The 19,412-nt window shown below is 43.5% G+C and overlaps 1 protein-coding gene across 26 annotated transcripts in view; it reads left to right on the top strand.

Moving 5' to 3' along the window:
* The first annotated feature begins 354 nt into the window (after nt 1-354).
* The window catches only part of KIF16B (kinesin family member 16B), a 295,534-nt gene continuing 276,476 nt past the window's right edge, over nt 355-19,412 (top strand). For 23 of the 26 annotated variants that reach the window (XM_008995790.4, XM_078371414.1, XM_003732816.5 and 20 more), the window contains exon 1: nt 355-566. In XM_008995790.4, coding sequence (XP_008994038.1) covers nt 520-566 — 47 coding nt within the window. In that variant the 5' untranslated portion in view covers nt 355-519. Of the gene's footprint in view, nt 567-1,259; nt 1,301-4,569; nt 4,633-19,412 lie in introns of all 26 variants that reach the window. The other 3 variants (XM_078371408.1, XM_078371406.1, XM_078371407.1) reach the window with 2 other exon arrangements.

Below are 19,412 nucleotides of genomic sequence, written 5' to 3'. Positions count from 1 at the left end.
ATGGATGAGTTAACTCATGCTTGTCTGGGTGAAGCCAGGTCCTTGTTAAGGGCTGAAAAGCTGGCCTTGGTCATTTGAACCCAGGATTGTGATCCATGCCTCTGGCTTTAAATTGCTGGAACCCTCTTCTCTCCAGTTTTACAGACTATGAGAGTGAGTGCTAGTTTTCCTGAAATCATCCGCTCCTGGTCGCCCTTCATAACCTTTGCGTCACGGTCCACAACGTGGCCTTTCCAGACTTGGCGACCACGGAGGCGGCACCCAGGCCTTGCGGCCCCGCCCCTCTGCGCCGCCCGGCCGCCGCCAAACCGCGGCGCCCGGATCACGCGGGCCGGAGCCGCTCTGGGCATGCTCAGTGGCCTGGCAGGTGGGGCCGCCGCGGAACTCCAGGTCCGGCCCGAGGCAGAGGGGCGGAGGCGAGAGGGAAGTGGGCGGGAGCCGCGACGAGTCGCCCGAGTCGCCGGTGGCCGCGGAGTTCTGGGCTGGTGGGACCCCGCGCGGGCTAGGTCGGGATGAGCAATGGCATCGGTCAAGGTGGCCGTGAGGGTCCGGCCCCTGAATCGCAGGTGAGTGGGGCCGCCCGCGCCCCGCCCCCTTGTCGCGCTCCCACCCAGAGGGAGCCTGTTTCCAGCTCCCCCAAAGCCAGCCTGGACTTAAAAGTGTCACTGGCTGTTCCCTGGCCCACCGGGCCCGGGCTGTGGCCTCTGGGGGCCTGGAGGACTTCGTGCACTGCTGTCCCGTTCACCTTGCCCTGGAGGGGACCCTGGTGATAAAGGAGAAGATTCTGTAAACTCTCTCCCTCCTATTTACTTGAGATTTTCTTGTCCCCCTTTTAAAAAAGCATCAAGGTAACACTTCCGTGAAGATGTGATATAGTTGAGGGGAAGGTGAGAGTGCTGAGGGGGCATCACGAGCTGTCAGGCGAACCCGTAATTTCTACCAGCTCAGAAGTTCTCTTAATAACTAACCATGCTACTTTTTAATCTTTTAGTTGGAGACAATTTTGATTCCCTGAATGTCTAATCGATCACATCGCAGTTCCTAACTTCATGTTAGAGAGTGGATGGGAAAACTTTGACAAAGTCCTGACTCTAGGAAAAAGTCAAGGACGCTTTTTACACGTGTTTGGAAATATGCTGATGTTGAGAGAGGAAGGGTGTTACACACATAATTTAATCTTGTTATATCTTTCTACAAAGTAATGCTTTTCAGAATCCTTCTCTTCATTCACTGACAAATAGTCTGTGCTTCCTTTTCAGTGACCTCTTTTTAATCGGTTTAGAAAGATTCTTTGGAAAAGGTACGTTTTAGATGGGTTTGACCTTAAAGAATAGAGTAGACCTAAATGAGATGTGTCCTCGGAGTTGATGGGCACAGTTCACACAGAGCCACTTGGTTTTATTGACTTCTCGACCAAGTGGTGGATATTTGACTTACCGTGGTATGACATGGCCTTTTTGCTTTTGTCATGTAGGCTTGTGGAGGTTAATATTTGGTAGTTCGGATGCCTGACTGGGGCCACCTGAAGACCATAAAATCAGAAGATTTCCAGAACCTTATTTGACTCATCTGAATCTGTTTTTTTCTCTTGGCAAGTAGGGAATCATTATTTTGGTTTGTAATCACTAAAACCCAATGTTTCTAAAATCTGCTTTTTTGTGACTTTTGAGTTATTTCTAAAGCTGTTTAGAGTAAGGGTTTGACTTTTTTGCTCTACGGGAATATTTATGTTTCTGTGTACATTCAATCATAGAAGATAAACTTTAGAAATATTTTTCTTTATTATGGATTTTCATGTGTATAGAAGTTCTTTTTCTTCTTTGGAATAATATGAGCACATGCAGGAAAATTATACTGTGTAACTTTAGAAAATATTTATAAAGTACCTACCAACCACGTAGAATTGTGCTGGGTGCTGTCTGGGATACAAGGGGAATGAGGCCTGGTGAGCTAGTGATATGTTGAGAAAGGGATTATGTTTTGGCATGAGTCTTCTTAAATATTGGACCTGCTGGGACAGGACCTGTGAGTTCAGTGTCTTGCCAGTGTAGGCCTGGAGCCCAGGTAAGTGGAGGAGGCAGATTCACGTGATGTTATTTATATTCCCAGTAGAGTACTCTGGCAGTGTCAAGATTGATGTAAGAGGCAAGTGATCAGCAGTCTGAGCCAGAGGTAGAAATGGGAAGGCAGGATAGATATACGAAGACCATTCACTGGCAGAATTGGCAGGATCTGGATGAGAAGAAGGGGGAAGGATGCTAGTGTAGAGTGGTTAACTGAGGTTTGATGCTCAAGGAGGTGAACCAGATTTGAGGAAGGTGGACAGTGAAGTTGGTGTATTCTCTCTTGGATGTGGAGAATTACGTGAGATGCAGTAAGTGTCAAATATAAGCACAGATTAGGTGCTTCATGCCTGTTGACCTTGTTCATTATCTGAAGTATGGGAAGGACATCCATCCCTCTGCTAGAGGTGTTCAGTAGAAAGTTGAAAACGTGGGTTTAGGTCTCAGGTGATTTGAGGATCAACATTTGGAAATCTTTTGCACATAAACCACAACTTAAGGATGTTAGGTGAGAAGAAAAGGGAGGCAGGGATTGGACATTGGGTTATGCCCGTCTTTAGGATTTAGGGAGAAGATTGGCCTGCAGTCCGTGGAGGAGAACCATCACAGCAAATGGTCATGGCAGGGAAGGGAGAAGAGAATCCTGAAGGAGTTGGTGGTTGTTGGTGCCATATATTGCCAGGATGATGAGAATAAGATATGGTGTTCTTGGTCTTGAAGACAAGGCTACTTGATAACCTTCCCAACAGTACTTTCCAAGAGAGTGGATGATTCAGAAATTGGCAGTTAGTAGAAAGAGATATATAAATGGGCAACTGAATATACTTAGCCTAATTTATAAGGAAGGGCATGCATTTTATAATGGTGATAAAATGCCATTTTTTTAACCAGTGAGATTGATAAATATGAACTGAGCATCAATTGCTGGTGCAGGAGTGATGAAACAGACACCTCTGCATTGGTCATGGAAGCATAAAGGATCAAAACATCTGAAAATTTCATATTGGGAAATTCGACAGTAGCTGTCAAGATTAGAAATCTTTATACATCAGCAGAAAATGCTTCCCTTAAAAAAACTGGAAGTCTATAAACTCTTTCATCTGACCATTTCTTGTTTATCCAATTTCTAATTTGTATTATATGGAGTATATTTCTGCCTACAAAGATATATGTGTAAAGATGATGATTTTTTGCATCATCATTTATAACAAAAAAGCATAAATGATCTGAATATACAAAAATGGGAAATTTAAGTTATGGCCTAAATCATTTGGTGGGAAGTTACGCAGCTCTTAGAAAGAGGGTGTTGATTTTTTTTTTTTTTTTTTTTTTTTGAGACGGAGTTTCGCTCTTGTTACCCAGGCTGGAGTGCAATGGCGTCTTCTCGGCTCACCGCAACCTCCGCCTCCTGGGTTCAGGCAATTCTTCTGCCTCAGCCTCCTGAGTAGCTGGGATTATAGGCACGTGCCACCATGCCCAGCTAATTTTTTGTATTTTTAGTAGAGATGGGGTTTCACCATGTTGACCAAGATGGTCTTGATCTTTTGACCTCGTGATCCACCCGCCTCGGCCTCCCAAAGTGCTGGGATTACAGGCTTGAGCCACCGCACCCGGCCCGAGGGTGTTGATCTTAAAAGAGTTCCGAGGTAGAGGATTCAGAAAAGCAAGGTGTCCGCAGTGGAGTAAGGTTGTGTGTGTGTGTGTGTGTTAACAAATGTACACACACACACAGATTCATCTGTATATAACAATTTATAAGAAACCTAACACTGATACCTCTAAAGAGGAGGACTGATAATGAATCCATTAGGCGAAGATGAAAGGCATTTTTTTTACTGTTTGAATTTTTACTTTTCTCATGCATTGTTTTATAATTCATTCTTAGAATTAATTATTAACCCAGCAGTGCTTGTTTAGGTAATTAAAAAAAAATCTCTTAGAAACTTTATTGGCACTGGAGAAGTTTCAGTCGGTTGTGAGGAGGACTGAAGGAAATGTCTGATATTTTTTTTGAAGGAAATGTTTGATATTTAGAGTAGTGGAGCTTCAGGCAAAGGGAAAGCAACCAGCAGAAAAACAAGTCCCGGAGTGATTGGAAAGTCAGGACTGCCAGTGGTGGAGTACTGAATTTGACTGAGTTTCTCAGCGAGGGGCCTTTGCGGTAATCAGTCTGCCTTGCAAGGAATACGAGTGCTTGATTCAGGACAAGATGTGATGAGTTTCTTTTTATTGTCTTATGGCTCTCAATGTAATACTCATTTCAAATGCGGAAGTGACTCTGTTGCATGATGGTACCACTTGATTGAGACTTGGCTCTGTGCCAGACTCTCCGGTCCTAGCTCCAGGTACACAATCTAATCTTTGCACCTATCTCGGCAGGTAGAGACTATTACTGTTATGGCATTTTACAGATTGGGAGACATAGTTTCGTGGTCTGTTTGGACTGCTATAAAAAAAATACCATAAACTATGTGACTGATAAACAAGCAGCATTTATTTCTTATAGCTCTGAAGTTTGAGATATCCGAGATCAAGTTGCCAGCAGACAGGCTGTCTGGTGAGAGCCACGGTAGGTTCTTGCTGTGTCCTCACTTGGTAAAAGGAGCAAACAGACTCCACTGGGCCTGTTTTATAAGGGTACTAATCCTATTCACAAGGACCTCATGACCTAATCACCTCCCAAAGGTCCTACCTCTTAATTCCATCTCAGTGAGGGGTTAAGTTTCAATATTTGAATTTTAGGGGAACACAAACGTTTAGATCATAGCACATAGTTGACTTGCCCAAAGTCAAAGTTAGTTTCTTAGGACAGTCACAGCTATGCTTTTTTTTTTTTTTTTTTTTTTTTTGAGACAGTGTCTCATTCTATTGCCCAGGCTGGAGTACGGTGGCACAATCATGGCTCACTGCAGCCTAAACTTCCTGGCAGGCTCAAGTGATCCTTCTGCCTTAGGCTCCTGAGTAGCTGGGTCTATAGGTGCACACCACCACACTTGGCTAATTTTTAAAATTATTTGTGGAGACAGAGTCTCCCTATGTTGCCCAGACTGGTCTGAAACTCCTGGGCTCAAGTGATGCTTCCCCCTCTGCCTCCCAAAGTCCTGGGATTATAGGTGTGATCCACAAATGAATTGTAGTTGGGTGTGAAAAACACTGTTAGGGGTCCAAGTGAGATAACTCATGTGTGATAAAGCTCTCCACATAGAGCCTGGCATTCAGCAAGGGTGCCATGAAGAGTGCTTTTTGTCATTACTATTATTTTTACAGTGTAACGATGGTAACTTTATTCCAAAACAAGTATTTAAAAAAATGCCAAAAAAATATTTACTGAGTGCTGGCGATGTGCCAGTTTTACGGCTGTGTTTTATAATGTTCTTGCTTATCTGATAAGGCAAATCCACCTCATTCTTTTTCTTTTCTGACTGTCCTTAGCCTTTCTTCTTGATTAGCCTCTCAGGTAGAATCTAGCATCAAGTCTATCAAGCTCAGGAGAGAAAAAGAAGAAAAAAAACCACCAGTGGCATTTTGCCTGATTTGATATCTTTAGGGTGTACTGACCTTTCCCCCTTTTAAAAACAAGATAGTGTCAAAGGGAAAGTAGTTTGTGGTTAGCCTCTTAGGCCTGTGGTGATGAGGACAAACATGTCTTATATTAAGGACTGGAGGTATCTGTCAAGGCACTGCCAGGTACCAGGTACCACGTTCATTTCTTTACTGTGGCAAATGCATTTCCTCCTCCCACCAATTGACTGACTGATAAAAGCCCTCACTTTTGATTCCCATTTTACAGAGGGGAGACTGAGACCCTCACATAATAATGCTGGGCTGAGCCAAGCTGCTCCAGTTCCCTTCAGAGCCCCCTGTGTATTGATTTGTTGCCTCTGGGCTCACAGAAGACAGGAACCTTGGCCTCAGGGAAATGCTGAGCTAGTGTCAGAGAATGCACAACACACAAAATAACAACAGAATCTGTGTACAGTTGAGATGGAACCTTTAGGGGATTCTGGAGGCTGGAGGAAGAGATCTCCAGGGCTTTTACAGTCTCTTAGATGGAGGGTACAACCTGAATTCAGCCCTGAAGGGTTATTACAAGCACCATGTAGATAATGTCTGTTACGTGCTTGGCTGATACTGTTTGGAACTTGGCATTGTCAGCCCATTCTACAAATGAGGAACAAGGGCTCAGAGACTGAAATAAGGTCTCTTATTCAGAAATCAGAAATAAGACTGCCCAAGGTCACACAGCTAGGGCACTAATACCAGATTTGAACCCAAGTCTCCCCTACTCTAACTTCCTAAACTCCTTCCATTTATACAGAAGACTTAGTTGAGCAGAGGGTAGGGGGTGGCTGGAGGGTCGAACACATTTATTTCGTGAACGACTTTAGATGAATCGAAGATTTTGTAAGAAGTATTTGCAAAGCAGATAGGGTGTTGTGAGATCTTTTCTTTGTTAAGCCTGGGCATTTGGGTGTTTGATCTGTAGAGCCTATACTGGCCAGTATGATGACTGTCAGCCGTCTATATGACTATTTAAGTTAACATAAAATAAAACAAGGATTTTAGTTAATTGCATTAGGTACATTTCAAATGCTCAAAAGGCACATATTCAACAGTGTAGATAAAAACACACCCACCATCCTGGAAAATTCTCTTGTGCTTGAATAAGGGCTTGAATTCCAGCTCTTTTACTTCCCAGCTCCATGCCTTGGCACTTTATTGAATGTCTCTGCGCCTCAGTTTCTTCATCTGTAAAATGGAGATCTCTGTAGGACCTACCTCGTGGGGCTGGGATGGTAGTTGAGTGAGGCAGCATTTCTTACAGTGCTGGGCCCAAAAGTAAGGGTTCTGTCAACATCAGGTATTGGGCATTGCAAGCTACTGATGGTTCTAAAACAGGGCTATCATTGACCAATTAGTGTTTTCCCGGGTTTCATCCAATAGCAGTGTAGGGAAGTAATAATACTAGCACCAACAATGGTGAGCTTTTATTTATTTTTATTGTACTTTAGGTGCAGATCATGCAGGATTGTTGCATAGGTACATACATGGCAATGCGGTTTGCTGCCTCCATCCCCCCGTCACCTATATCTGACATTTCTCCCCGTGTTATCCCTCCCTGACTTCCCCACCCCCCAGCTGTCCTTCCCTCAGCCCCCCACAACAGACCCCAGTGTGTGATGCTCCCCTCCCTGTGTGCATGTGTTCTCATTGTTCAACACCCGCCTATGAGTGAGAACATGCAGTGTTTTGTTTTCTGTTCTTGTGTTAGTTTGTTGAGAATGATGGTTTCCAGATTTATCCATGTCCCTACAAAGGACACGAACTCATCATTTTTTCTGGCTGCACAGTATTCCATGGTGTATATGTGCCACATTTTCCTTATCTAGTCTATCGTGGATGGGCATTTGGGTTGGTTCCAGGTCTTTCATTTACCATTTGCCAAGGGTTGTGCAAAGCGCCTTTTATGAATTATTATCTCCCTGACTTGCCTGTCACCACTGTGTGATACCAGGCTGAGGTTCAAGGTGTCTGTCTAAGTGCTGACAACCAGTGCAGGAAGACAGTAAAGAAAAGTGAAATATGACCCATGGTGATTGGATTTTGGGATTGGCTATAACTGCAAAAGGCAGAGGCGAGGGACAAAACTTACTAGCAAAGCCTTGAAGGAGCAATCACTGTGTTTTCTGATTGTGAAAATAATGGACGCTTCTGAAACGTGTGTTATGCAGAAACATATACCAAAGAAATCAAATCGCAAATTGCTCATAATCTCATGATCTGGTGCTAAGTACTCACAAACTGTTGGTGGCTTTACATCTGGTTTTTCCCCCTTTTGTGTATGAACATAATGTACACACTTTTATATCCTGCTTTTTGCAGTTGCAAGAGACATTCTAAAGACCAGTCACCAGGACATAGAGAGGTGGGGAGTCAAAGATGACTCTGAGTGGCGTGGGGCCTTATTAATGGAAGAGTGACCTTTCCCAAAAGCAACAGTGCTGGTCCTGAGTGGGTTGAGGTGGGTGGAAGGGCATAGTGGTCTGTCGATTTGGTTCAGGGTGCTGGTGGGAACTCCAGGCAGCAGAAACTCAGGTGAGTTAGGAGCTCTGTGGATGCGCATTTGTAGGTGGGTCACTAGAAGGTGACAGTGCTGTGGTGAAAGGGAATTCTGTCTCCCAGGAAAGGCACAGTAAAGAAGAAGAGCAAAGGTGACAGCAGTGCTGCGTGATCTGGGTTAAGGCTGAAACCCTTCAGTGGGCCGAGTGACTGGGCAAGCTGATTTTCCTCTTTAAGGCTCAGGTTCTGTTTTGTAAAACAGTGATTCTCAAAGTGTGGTCTGGAGACAACTGGGAATCACTGAGACTCATTTATAGGGGTTCACAAAGTCAGAACTGTTTTCACAGTACTACTAAGATGTTATATTCCATTTTCTTATTCTCTTGTGAGGGTACAGTAGAGTTTTCCAGAAACTACATGATGTGTGATGATGTCATGGCTCTGTGGACTGTGCATTTTGTTTAAAATTTTCACAGTTTTAATTTTTAATATGGTAACTATCAGTAGATATAATCGATGTTAATAAAAGCTCTTCTGAGCTCCTCAGTAATTTTTAAGCCTATTAAAGTGTCCTGAGGCCACAACATTTGAGAACCACATCTGTAAAATAATGCTGTATAAATAGTTGAGATCTGATGAAATAAACATATGCATAATAACTATCCACTAAATCATAGTTACTATTGTTTTTTATACTCACTGTTGTTGCTGACAGCCACATTTCAGGAGGTAGGAGTGGAGGATCAAGCATTGGAGAGAGAAGGGCATGGAGAGAGGAAGGGAGGAAGGCAGGAGACCTAGGGGCTCAAGGTTTGGGAGGAGAGAAGATCACCAGTGTGGGAAGCTGCACAGTCGGGCAGTTGGGCTTAGGTTTCTGGAGGGAATTGTTTTAGTTGAGAGGTGGGAGGCTTGTGTGGTGTGATTGGGCTGTGAGGGCGGGAGGTGGCCTGTTGCCGCCCTTCCAATTAAAGGAGAGGTGAAAGGAATGAGAGAGCTTAGCTTCCATTTCCCTATGCAGAGGTTGACTCCTGTAATCTTTTGAAAATTTTTTACTCCTTGTTTGAGGCATGGCCTGCTCTGTATCCCTGAATCCCAGCCCTCACCTGGACATGACAAACCCAGGCTCAGCAGAAGACAGATTTTGTTCGTTTGTCTCTTTTTGTTTTGAAGAAGAGAAAAAGAAAACAGGGAGTTGGAGGTTGGAAAAAGAAGGCTGGAGGGCAAGGGAGGGAAGGAGCTGCTGGCTGGAAAGAGAGAAGGGGAGAGTTGCTGCTGTTGCTGACTCCTCAAGTTGGGAGCTCATGGAAGTGTTTTCTTTCTTTTAGGTGAACTTGATAAGTAACGTGATGCAAACGCCTGGTATCTTTTCTTTTTTCTTTTTTTTTTTTTTGAGACGGAGTTTCACTCTTGTTACCCAGGCTGGAGTGCAATGGTGCAATCTCGGCTCACCGCAACCTCCGCCTCCTGGGTTCAGGCAATTCTCCTGCCTCAGCCTCCTGAGTAGCTGGGATTACAGGCACGCGCCACCATGCCCAGCTCATTTTTTGTATTTTTAGTAGAGACGGGGTTTCACCATGTTGACCAGGATGGTCTCGATCTGTTGACCTTGTGATCCACCCGCCTTGGCCTCCCAAAGTGCTGGGATTATAGGCTTGAGCCACTCCGCCTGGCCGCATGGTATCTTTTCTTATACAATGTGTTAAAATATGTTTGGGTGCAGAATGCACTTATACAAGGTGTATTAGTTTGAAAGGTTCTCTTGAGTGACTTAGACTATTTACTAAACAGAATTTGGTTTTAAACATCTATTGCTTTATTTTAAACATGGAAACTTTGTGTGTGTGAGCATGAGAGTGGAGTGGCAGAAATAGTGTTTGTGTTTCTTTTGCCTGACAGAGAGAGAAGTTATTTAGAAATAGCCAGTTGTGCGATATATAGCATTTTGGTCTGAAATTGATTTATATTATACACACTTGTTTCTTGACTGATTTTCTAAGTTATTTTGATAGCTTTGGCTGTTTCTGCAGATCCTGGAATTGGGATGCCGTCTTCTGAAGCTTGTTTTAGGAAAGAGAATGTGTTCATTATAATAATACCTATAGACTGGGAAAAGAGGTAATAGTGTTTTAGCCCCTTACTGAGGACCGAGAGATTAATTTTGGTGGGTTTGACTGCCGTTCCTCAAGTTCAAATTATAAAAAGACAGAGGAAAAAATCCTCCCAGGGAAGTTGGTCATCACCGGCTTGGATTTAGCTCACGACTTCATCCAGGCACAAAGGAAGGTAACCACCAGTGGGGCCAGGGAGCTTGCCTTGAATCACTCCTACTGTCTCTGGGCTGAGCATTTGTGTTTTCTGCTTAGTCCATTTCCAAATCTATTCATTTTTCATCGTTGCTGTCCAGGAGAGAGGAAATAGCTGTTTCTGTGATCAGTGATTTATTCATAGGCACTTTAAGTACTTTTCAATGGGATATGTAAAATTTAAAGTAAATTGAAAAAGTTAATGCTTTCTGTGTAATGGCTGATCAGTAATTTGGTTGCTAATTACTATTTCTGGCCACTCATTCACTTGCTAGGAATTCAGCTAAATCCTGTGCTGTATTATCTAATTCACTTCTTCACAGCAGTTCTACAGGGATGAGCATCATTAGATTCATCTCCTAGATGGGAAACTGAGTCTCAGAGAAGGATGAGGTTCTGTCTCAAATGCCCGTCTTCAGAGAAGGCTTTATCACCTTACTCTGGTTTTCTGGCTTGGTAACATTTCCCATTTTATGAATTTATACATGTGAATATATTTTTGTTTGCTTATAATCTCTTAAACTCTTTGAGAACCAGTCACCATGTAATCTTGTTCATGGCTGTTTCCCTGGGGCCTGGAACTGTGCAGGGTAGACAGCAACACTCAGAAAGTATTTGATGCATTAGTAAGTATCTCCCCTCACCCTCCACACGTGCCTTGCACTTTCTGTGGATGCTCGTGAGAGATTGGGAATCCGTAGTCGCAGCATTTGTTGCTTGTCTCACATTGTTTCTCATGAGGAGGAAAAGAGCATCTTGACAATCCTCCTGTTGGGTATTAGGAAGAAGCGAGAGGTGACAGAGGGCTGAGCGAGAGCCCGGGTAAAGAAAGACAGCTTCAGCTCTTTCCCTGTATGGAGTTTACTTAATATTGCACAGTCAGTTAAGATTGGTTACTGAAGATTACACACCCAATGCACATCATGTTTATCCCTTAAAGTTAGAGAGTTGGAGGTACAGCACAATCCTACAGCATTATACCGTGTTTAAATGACACATAGTTTATAGGGCAGAATGCTGTCTTGTTTCTTTCTTCAGAAAAAGCATCTTTAAAAAATTTTTTTATTTTGAAATAATTGGAGATTTTTAGTGAAGTTGCAAAATAGTACAGAATTCCCATACATGGACTCTACCCAACTTCCCTAGTATTATGCCTTATGTAACCACGGTAGAATGATCAAAACCACGAAATTAACTCAACTTTATCTCACCACCAGTTTTCCCACTAACGTCTTCCTCTGGTTCAGCCTCCAATGGGAATCCCACATTGCATCTAAAGGGAGCATGTCTCCTTAGTCTCCTCTGGTATGGACAGTTCATAAGCCTTTCCTTGTTTTTCATAACTTAATTTTTGAAGAGTGCTGGTCAGTTCTTTTTTAGCATGGTTCTCATTGTGGCTTTCTCTGATGTTATCATAAATAAATTGAAATTAAGCAATTTGGCAAGCATACCACAAAAGTGATTTTGTGTCCTTCATATGGTACCGGGGTACATGATGTCAGCCTGTCTTACTGCTGGTGCCAGTGACCCTGATTATGTGGCATCTGCAGGGTTTCTCCACTGTAGTGGTTTACTTTTTTCCTGTTTGTAATTAGTAAATATCTTGGGGGAGATACTTAAAATTTTTGACTTCAGTTTGCAAAAGAATTTTCCCCTCATGGGAACACACCTCAGATGTTCTAATAAAAGTTATTGTGACTATAAGAACTGTTTAAAATATTTTTTTCCTTCGAACTTAGTGAGAGAGGATTTGTCATCTTATTTGAAATGAAGGACACTTTTGTTTTGGAAGGCCAATGATGATTGTATAGAACTGTGTGCTTCAAACAAGATCCACAGTAAGACATTCATCAGCTGAATGCATGCTGAGATTGTCTACTCTACTCTTTTTTTGTTTTTGAGATGGAGTCTCGCTCTGTGGCCCAGGCTGGAGTGCAGTGGCATCATCTCGGCTCACTGTAACCTCCGCCTGCTGGGTTCAAGCGATTTTCCTGCCTCAGCCTCTTGAGTAGCTGGGATTATAGGCACCTGCCACCGTGCCCGGCTAATTTTTTTTTGCATTTTTAGTAGAGTCGGGGTTTCACCATATTGGCTAGGCTGGTCTCAAACTGCTGACCTCAGGTGATCCACCCACCCCAGCCTCCCAAAGTGCAGGGATTACAGGCATGAGCCACTGCACCTGGCCTCTCTACTACATTTTTTTTAAAAAGATGATTGTTATTCACTAAAATGATTTTATGATTCGTAGTTTGAAAAAACACCGAGTGAATTTGTCATCCAGAGAAGAAGTTGGTCAAGTCTGATTTTGTTAATTTGAGACAATGCTTAGACATCATGCCGTCAGAGTCACTACCAATTTCACGTTTCCTCTTTTTAGCTGGTAAGAGCTTTTTTTTTTGAGACAAGGTCTCATTTTGTCACTGAGGCTTTAGTCCAGTGGCACAAAAATGGCTTACTGCAGCGTCGACCTTCCAGGTCCAAATGATCCTCCCACCTCAGCCTCAACCCCCAAGTGGCTGGGTAATTTTTCTATTTCTTTAAACATGGGGTTTCACCATGTTGCCTAAATTGGTCTTGAATTCGTGACCTCAGGTGATCCGCCTGCCTTGGCCTCCCAAAGTGTTGGAATTACAGGCTTGAGCCACTAGTCATGCCAAGATTTTAAACTTTTGAGAGTGTAGGATTCTGAACGCCTGCCATGGGATGCCTGCTCTCAGGTGTCCTTTGCCCCAGGGGCCTGTGGTCTCACCTCAATGCACCTACTGATTCTTATTTTCAGGGTCTTATTAACAGAGTCTAAGCCGTCACAGGGATTCTGCCTGGGGCACAGATAAATCACAGTGTGAACTTCCTCTGATCAGTACTTAGAAGTTCCCCAGGGAACTGTCAGGAAAAAAATGATTCTAGGTGATCGAGACTAGCTCAAAGTGAAGCGGTTTGCCAGTTAAGGCTTTGCAAAAATATCTGGTTGGTTCTCAACCTTTTTGTTTAAAGTTGGTGTTTTCATTTGACCAGGTAGATGGGCCCTTGTGAGAAGGTATCAGTGGTTCTTGCGGGTGCCCACATGTGATGATTCAATTAAGGTGCATTTCTTTCTTTTGTAAAAAAATATTTTTAACTTTTTATTTTGAAATATATATAAGTTTGCAAAAATATAGCTGGGCGCGGTGGCTCATGCCTGTAATCCCAGCACTTTGGGAGGCTGAGACAGGCGGATCACTTGAGGTTAGGCGTTTGAGACCAGCCTGACCAACATGGAGAAAACCGTTTCTACTAAAAATACAAAATTAGCTGGGTGTAGTGGTTCATGCCTGTAATCCCAGCTACTCAGGAGGCTGAGGCAGGAGAATTGTTTGAACCTGGGAGGCAGAGGTTGGGGTGAGCCGAGATTGTGCCATTGCACTCCAGCCTGGGCAACAAGAGTGAAACTCCGTCTCAAAAAAAAAAATTGTACAGAGTTCCCATGTACCTTTACCCAAACTCTTTGAATGTTATTTTCTTCTATAACTATTGTATAATTATCAAAACCAGGAAAGTAATATTGATACAGCACTATTAACTAATCTGTAGACCTTACTCAGATTTCTCAAATGGCCCCAGCCATGTCTTTTATCTGGTCCAGGATCCAGTCCAAGATAACCAAATTCATTTTGTTGTCATGTAAACATTCTTTTTTTTTTTTTTTTTTCCAGAGACAAGGTCTTTCTTGCTCTGTCACCCATGATGGAATACAGTGGCATGATCACGGCTCACTGTAGCCTCAGTCTCCTGGGCTCACGCAAACCCCCTGCCTCAGCCTCCCAAGGAGCTGGGACTACAGTCATGCTCCACCACACCCAGCTATTAATAACTTTTAAACTTTTTTTGGTAGATATGGGGTCTCCTTATGTTGCTCAGACTGATCTTGAATTCCTGGGCTCAAGTGATCCTTCTGTGTTGGCCTTCCCAGCGAGCAGGGATTACAGGCATAAACAGTGTTTGTTGTTGTTGCTCTTTTGTTTTTGTTCAACCCAGCTGTGTTAAATATTCTTAATTAAGACATTTTTGGTATTGGGGCAACTTTGTGTATACTGATAATCATATTTAGGGTAAGAGTAGATGACATTTCCTCCAGAATACCTCTGTCCATTCAAAAGGTTGAGGTATTCTGCCTCCTGGCATCCTTTGATGGACTACAGACTATTTGGGCTGTTACCACCCGGATTGGATTAATTGTTTACTTTCCTATATCAAATGAAAAGGACAGGCGGAGCATTTTTATTCTTGGTGTGGTGGAAAGGGTTGGAGTTTAGAGTGAGTTGGAGGAAGACAGATCTCAATGGTGTGACAAGTATTGGTTTTAGGCAGAATTAGTTAAATATATAGTACAAGGGCTGCAAACTCAATGCTATGGGGGCCAGGCACACCTGGAATAATTCCATATTAGAAACTATAAGCAGAAAGGAGAAAATAAATGCATTTTCAGCTTCACAGTCAGGGAGATAATAGACTATGGAGGGCACTTGCTAGATTCTGTAGCAAATTTACACCCATTTTTTTTTTTTTTTTTTTGGGTCTTGCACTGTTGCCCAGGTTGGTGTGTAGTAGCACAATCTGGGCTCACTGCAGCCTCCGCCTCTCAGGTTCAGACGATTCTTGTGCCTCAGCCTCCAGAGTAGCTGGGATTACAGGCACCTACCACCATACCCAGCTAAATTTTGTATTTTTAGTAGAAACAGAGTTTTTCCATGTTGGCCAGGCTGGTCTGGAACTCCTGGCCTCAAATGATCCACCTGCCTCAGCCTTCCAAAGTGGTGGGATTATAGGCGTGAGCCACTGTGCCCGGCCTACCTCCACATTTTCATGGCTTGCCCTAAAGATATCAAAGAAGTTTATCTTTTGCCATGTAAACGGATGACTCTGTGCAGTTCCTGGTCAGCAGGTGGCTTTTTTTTTCATATCCTGGAGCCTCTGCTCTCTGGGGCCTTACTGTCATCTCTGTCTAGCCAGTGGAAGAGGTGAGAGGGTGGAGGAGGCACACCCTCTTCTTGGCTGCTTTGGTGTGGGATCGATACATCAATAACACTCGCCCTTCATTGGTGAGAATAGTCACATGGCCACGCCGGATGCAGGGAAGGCTGGGAACCTGTTGTTACTGGCTGGGAGCCACATTCCAGGAAGTTGTCTCTTTCTGTGACACCCTGTGTCTAGAGAGATGATGTTTCTCCATTCCTATCAGAGATGCCATTCAGGACCTCTGCACTTGCCACTCATCTGCTGGAGGTGTTCTTTCCCCAGATGTCCACATCTCCCACTCCTTCCCTCCTGAGTTTTTGTTCAGACATCACTTCTTCAATGTGGGCTTCCTCAGTTATTCTATTGAAAACTTGAAGTTTTGCCCACATTGAAGTTATTCCATTGGAAACACCCTATTGCTGGTGTTTCCTGCCCCGCTTCTCTATTTGTTCTCATTTAGAGCACTGATAACAATTTGTCCTCTTAGGTCTTTTCCTTACTTACTGGTTTATTGTCTGAGTCCCTCTGTGAGCACTGAGGCCATTTCTGTCTTGTTCTTGGATTATGTTCCTTGTGCTTGGCATGTACTAGGTGTTCAAGTGTTGAATGAAAATGGGAACCTGGACTGTTAAAATCCCTAAATTTTCAAATACTGGCAAGGAGTATAGTTAAAACAAACAAGCAAACAAGCAAGCCACGCAGGCCAAACAGATAATGTCTGTGGGTGTGATGTTGTCTGCCAGCTGCCAGCCTGGGCCTCGAGTGGAGGACCGGGTGCCAGGGCTGGGGCTGGAAGACATGGGTTTTCATTCTGGGTCTGCCACTTGCGTACTTTGTACACTTGGATGTGTTACGTTACTTCTCTGAACCCCAGAATTTTCTTCTAAAGCATGACGTTAATACTCTTCCCTCCTTTCTCTCTTTCTCTGATGTTACTGTGATAACTATATGGAATAGATTATACATAAAAATGTGTGGTGGCTCACACCTGTAATCCAGCACTTTGGGAGGCCAAGGCAGGTGGATCACTTGAGATTGGGAGTTCAAGACCAGCCTGGCCAACATGGTGAAACCCTGTCTCTACTAAAATATTAGCTGGGCATGGTGTCATGCATCTATAATCCTATCTACTTGGGAGGTTGTGGCACAAGAATTGCTTGAACATGGGAGGTGGAGGTTGCAGTGAGCCAAGATTGTGCCACTGCACTCCAGCCTAAACAACAGAGCAAGACTCTTTAAAAACAAAACAAACAATGAGTAAAAAACAATGTTATGGTAGATGCCAAGTTAATGATTGCTGAATTAATGGACTAATTGAGTGTTTAAATGTGCTAGCTCTTGTGTTAGGTGCAGGGGATATGTACCAAGTTTGGGCAATCCTAGAAAACTTCTGGGAAGAGGGCAGGCTTGATCTGAACATTTTAAGATGGAAAAGATTATAATAAGGGGAGGACCTTTCAGTCATCAAGTCTTTACCGCACACCTCTGTTCAAAGTTTGAAGATTCATTTGAACAGGTGGACAGGTTGGATCAAATGCCTGCCTTCAGCGAACTTATATTCTAGTGGAATGCTATCCAATAGAAATGCAGTGTGAGCCATGTACGTAATGTAAACATTCTGGTGACCACATTAAAAATATAAAAAAGAAATAGGTGAAGTTAACCTTAATAATCAATTTAATTTATCCCATATATTTAAAGTGCTATTTCAACATGCATTTAATATAAAAAATATTGGCTAGGGTGATGGCTCACGTCTGTAATCCCAGCACTTTGAGAGGCCAAAGTGCTGGTAGGGCCATTGGAGGAGTGAGAACCTGTGGTGGTCTAAGGCGGGTGGATTACCTAAGGTCAGGATGTCGAGACCAGCCTGGCCAACATGGTGAAACCCCGTCTCTACTAAAAATACAAAAATTAGCTGGGCAAGCTACTTGAGAGGCTGAGGGAAGAGAATCACTTGAACCTGGGAGGTAGAGGTTGCAATGAGCTGAGGTCTTGCCATTGCACTCCAGCCTGGTCAACAGAGCAAGACTCCGTTCCAAAAAAAGAAAAAAGTGTGTGTGTGTGTGTGTGTGTGTGTGTGTGTGTGTGTGTGTGTGTATAAAGACATCTTTAAAATCTGGCGTGATTTTACAGCACAACTCAATTTGGACTAGTCACATATGAGGTGTTCAGTAGCCATGTGTGGCTAGTAGCTGCCATATTGGACAGCACAGGTCTAGTGAGTGAATAAAAGATCATAAGGCCGTGGTAGGTGGGAACATTCTATAAAGAAAGTCAAGCACAGTAAAGGGGTGGCTACCCACAGATGAGCGTGTTCAGGGAAGGACTGCCTTTGCAGGTGACTGGGGAAGGAAGTAAGGTAATGAACCATGGGAAAGCTGAAAAGAATGTTCTAAGGCAGACGTAACAGCCAGAACAGAGGCCTGGTGTCAGGAGCATGCTGGGATCATGCAATGGATGCAGGGAGGTCCATGGGCCCTGCGTAGGGCAGTGTGGCTCATGTAAGTCCTATTAAGCCACAATGAGGTCTTAGGCTTTAAGTGTGGTAGGGCCATTGGAGGAGTGAGAACCTGTGGTGGTCTAAAATTTGTTGTTAAAAGGTTGCTTGTGGCCGGACGCGGTGCCTCAAGCCTGTAATCTTAGCACTTTGGGAGGCTGAGGCGGGTGGATCACGAGGTCAAGAGATCAAGACCATCTGGTCAACATGGTGAAACCCCGTCTCTACTAAAAATACAAAAAATTAGCTGGGCGTGGTGGCGCGTGCCTGTAATCCCAGCTACTAAGGAGGCTGAGTCAGGAGAATTGCCTGAACCCAGAAGGCGGAGGTTGCAGTAAGCCAAGATCACGCCATTGCACTCCAGCCTGGGTAACAAGAGCGAAACTCCGCCTCAAAAAAAAAAAAACAAAAAAAAAAAGTCGCTTGTGCTGCTAATGGAAAACAGACTCTCAGGGGGCAAGAATAAACATACAGTGATTTGAGCAAGAGGCATGGATACGTACGGTCATGATCATTCACTCAGCAAGCATTTACTGATCACATACAGGGTGTAATGCATCACGTTTTGCACTGGGGACACAGTGGGCATAGTCCGTGCTCCCTGGAAGCTCCAGGTAGCCAGTTAGTGACCAGTTGGTTCATGGCAGAGAGGTGGGAGAATGTGGAGAGCCATTCCATTAAGGAGACAGGTGTGATTCCACCTGGTTGTGCTGTTTCTTTGTTTTTGTTTATTTTAATTTTAATTTTTTGTTTGTTTGTTTTTTTTTTTTTGGTGGGGCTGATCACCAGCTAGAGAATCAGGTAAAGAAGTTGCACTCAAGTGACCTGTAAGTTTCTTTAGCACTGAGATGAACAGCCTTTATTTTCTTGGCAGTGGACCATCTCTAAAGATGAGTTGGGGAGGTGGGAGCTGATGTTACCCGTGTCTAATGAGTGGCCCAGTGTTGGAAGGAGGAGGCTGGTAAGGAGGGAATTTAGGAACACTCTAGGGCAAGCTTTTTCCCAAGGGAACCTTGTTTTCAGAGTCACGTAGCCCGTGCTTTCTACTAACAAATAGTTTTCACATTTTCTGCCCTTTCTAATGACTAATAAATGAATGAATGAGTCAGTAGAAATAGTCCATTCCTCCTTTTCTAGAGCCTTAGTCCTCATGAAACTGATTTGATTGTCTTTCATTTGATCTTGGTTTGAATTTGTTTCTCTTTCGATTTTGAAGAATCAAAATTTTGTGGTCATTTTTGTTTTTGCCATCTTTCCCCTTTTACTCTTCTCTGACTTGTAAGAGGTAGCTGTCACTAACTGTACTGAACAATGGTGATGTATTTTTCTATACCGTCTTCTTAGCCCATGAAGCTTATTTGTAGTTATTGATTTGCTTTGCTTTTATTTGTTTATTCATCTGTTCAGCAGACAGTAAGTTCTTTCTGCATTTGAGAAACTTCTTCCTTGTACAAGCTTTTCCTTGGAGGATGGTCTTTGGAACATGGCTGA

The sequence above is a fragment of the Callithrix jacchus genome, chromosome 5 (genome assembly GCF_049354715.1).
Source record: "Callithrix jacchus isolate 240 chromosome 5, calJac240_pri, whole genome shotgun sequence".
NCBI lineage: Eukaryota > Metazoa > Chordata > Mammalia > Primates > Cebidae > Callithrix > Callithrix jacchus.
Note: the sequence above shows the minus strand (reverse complement) of the source record. Positions and strands in the feature narration are given on the sequence as shown.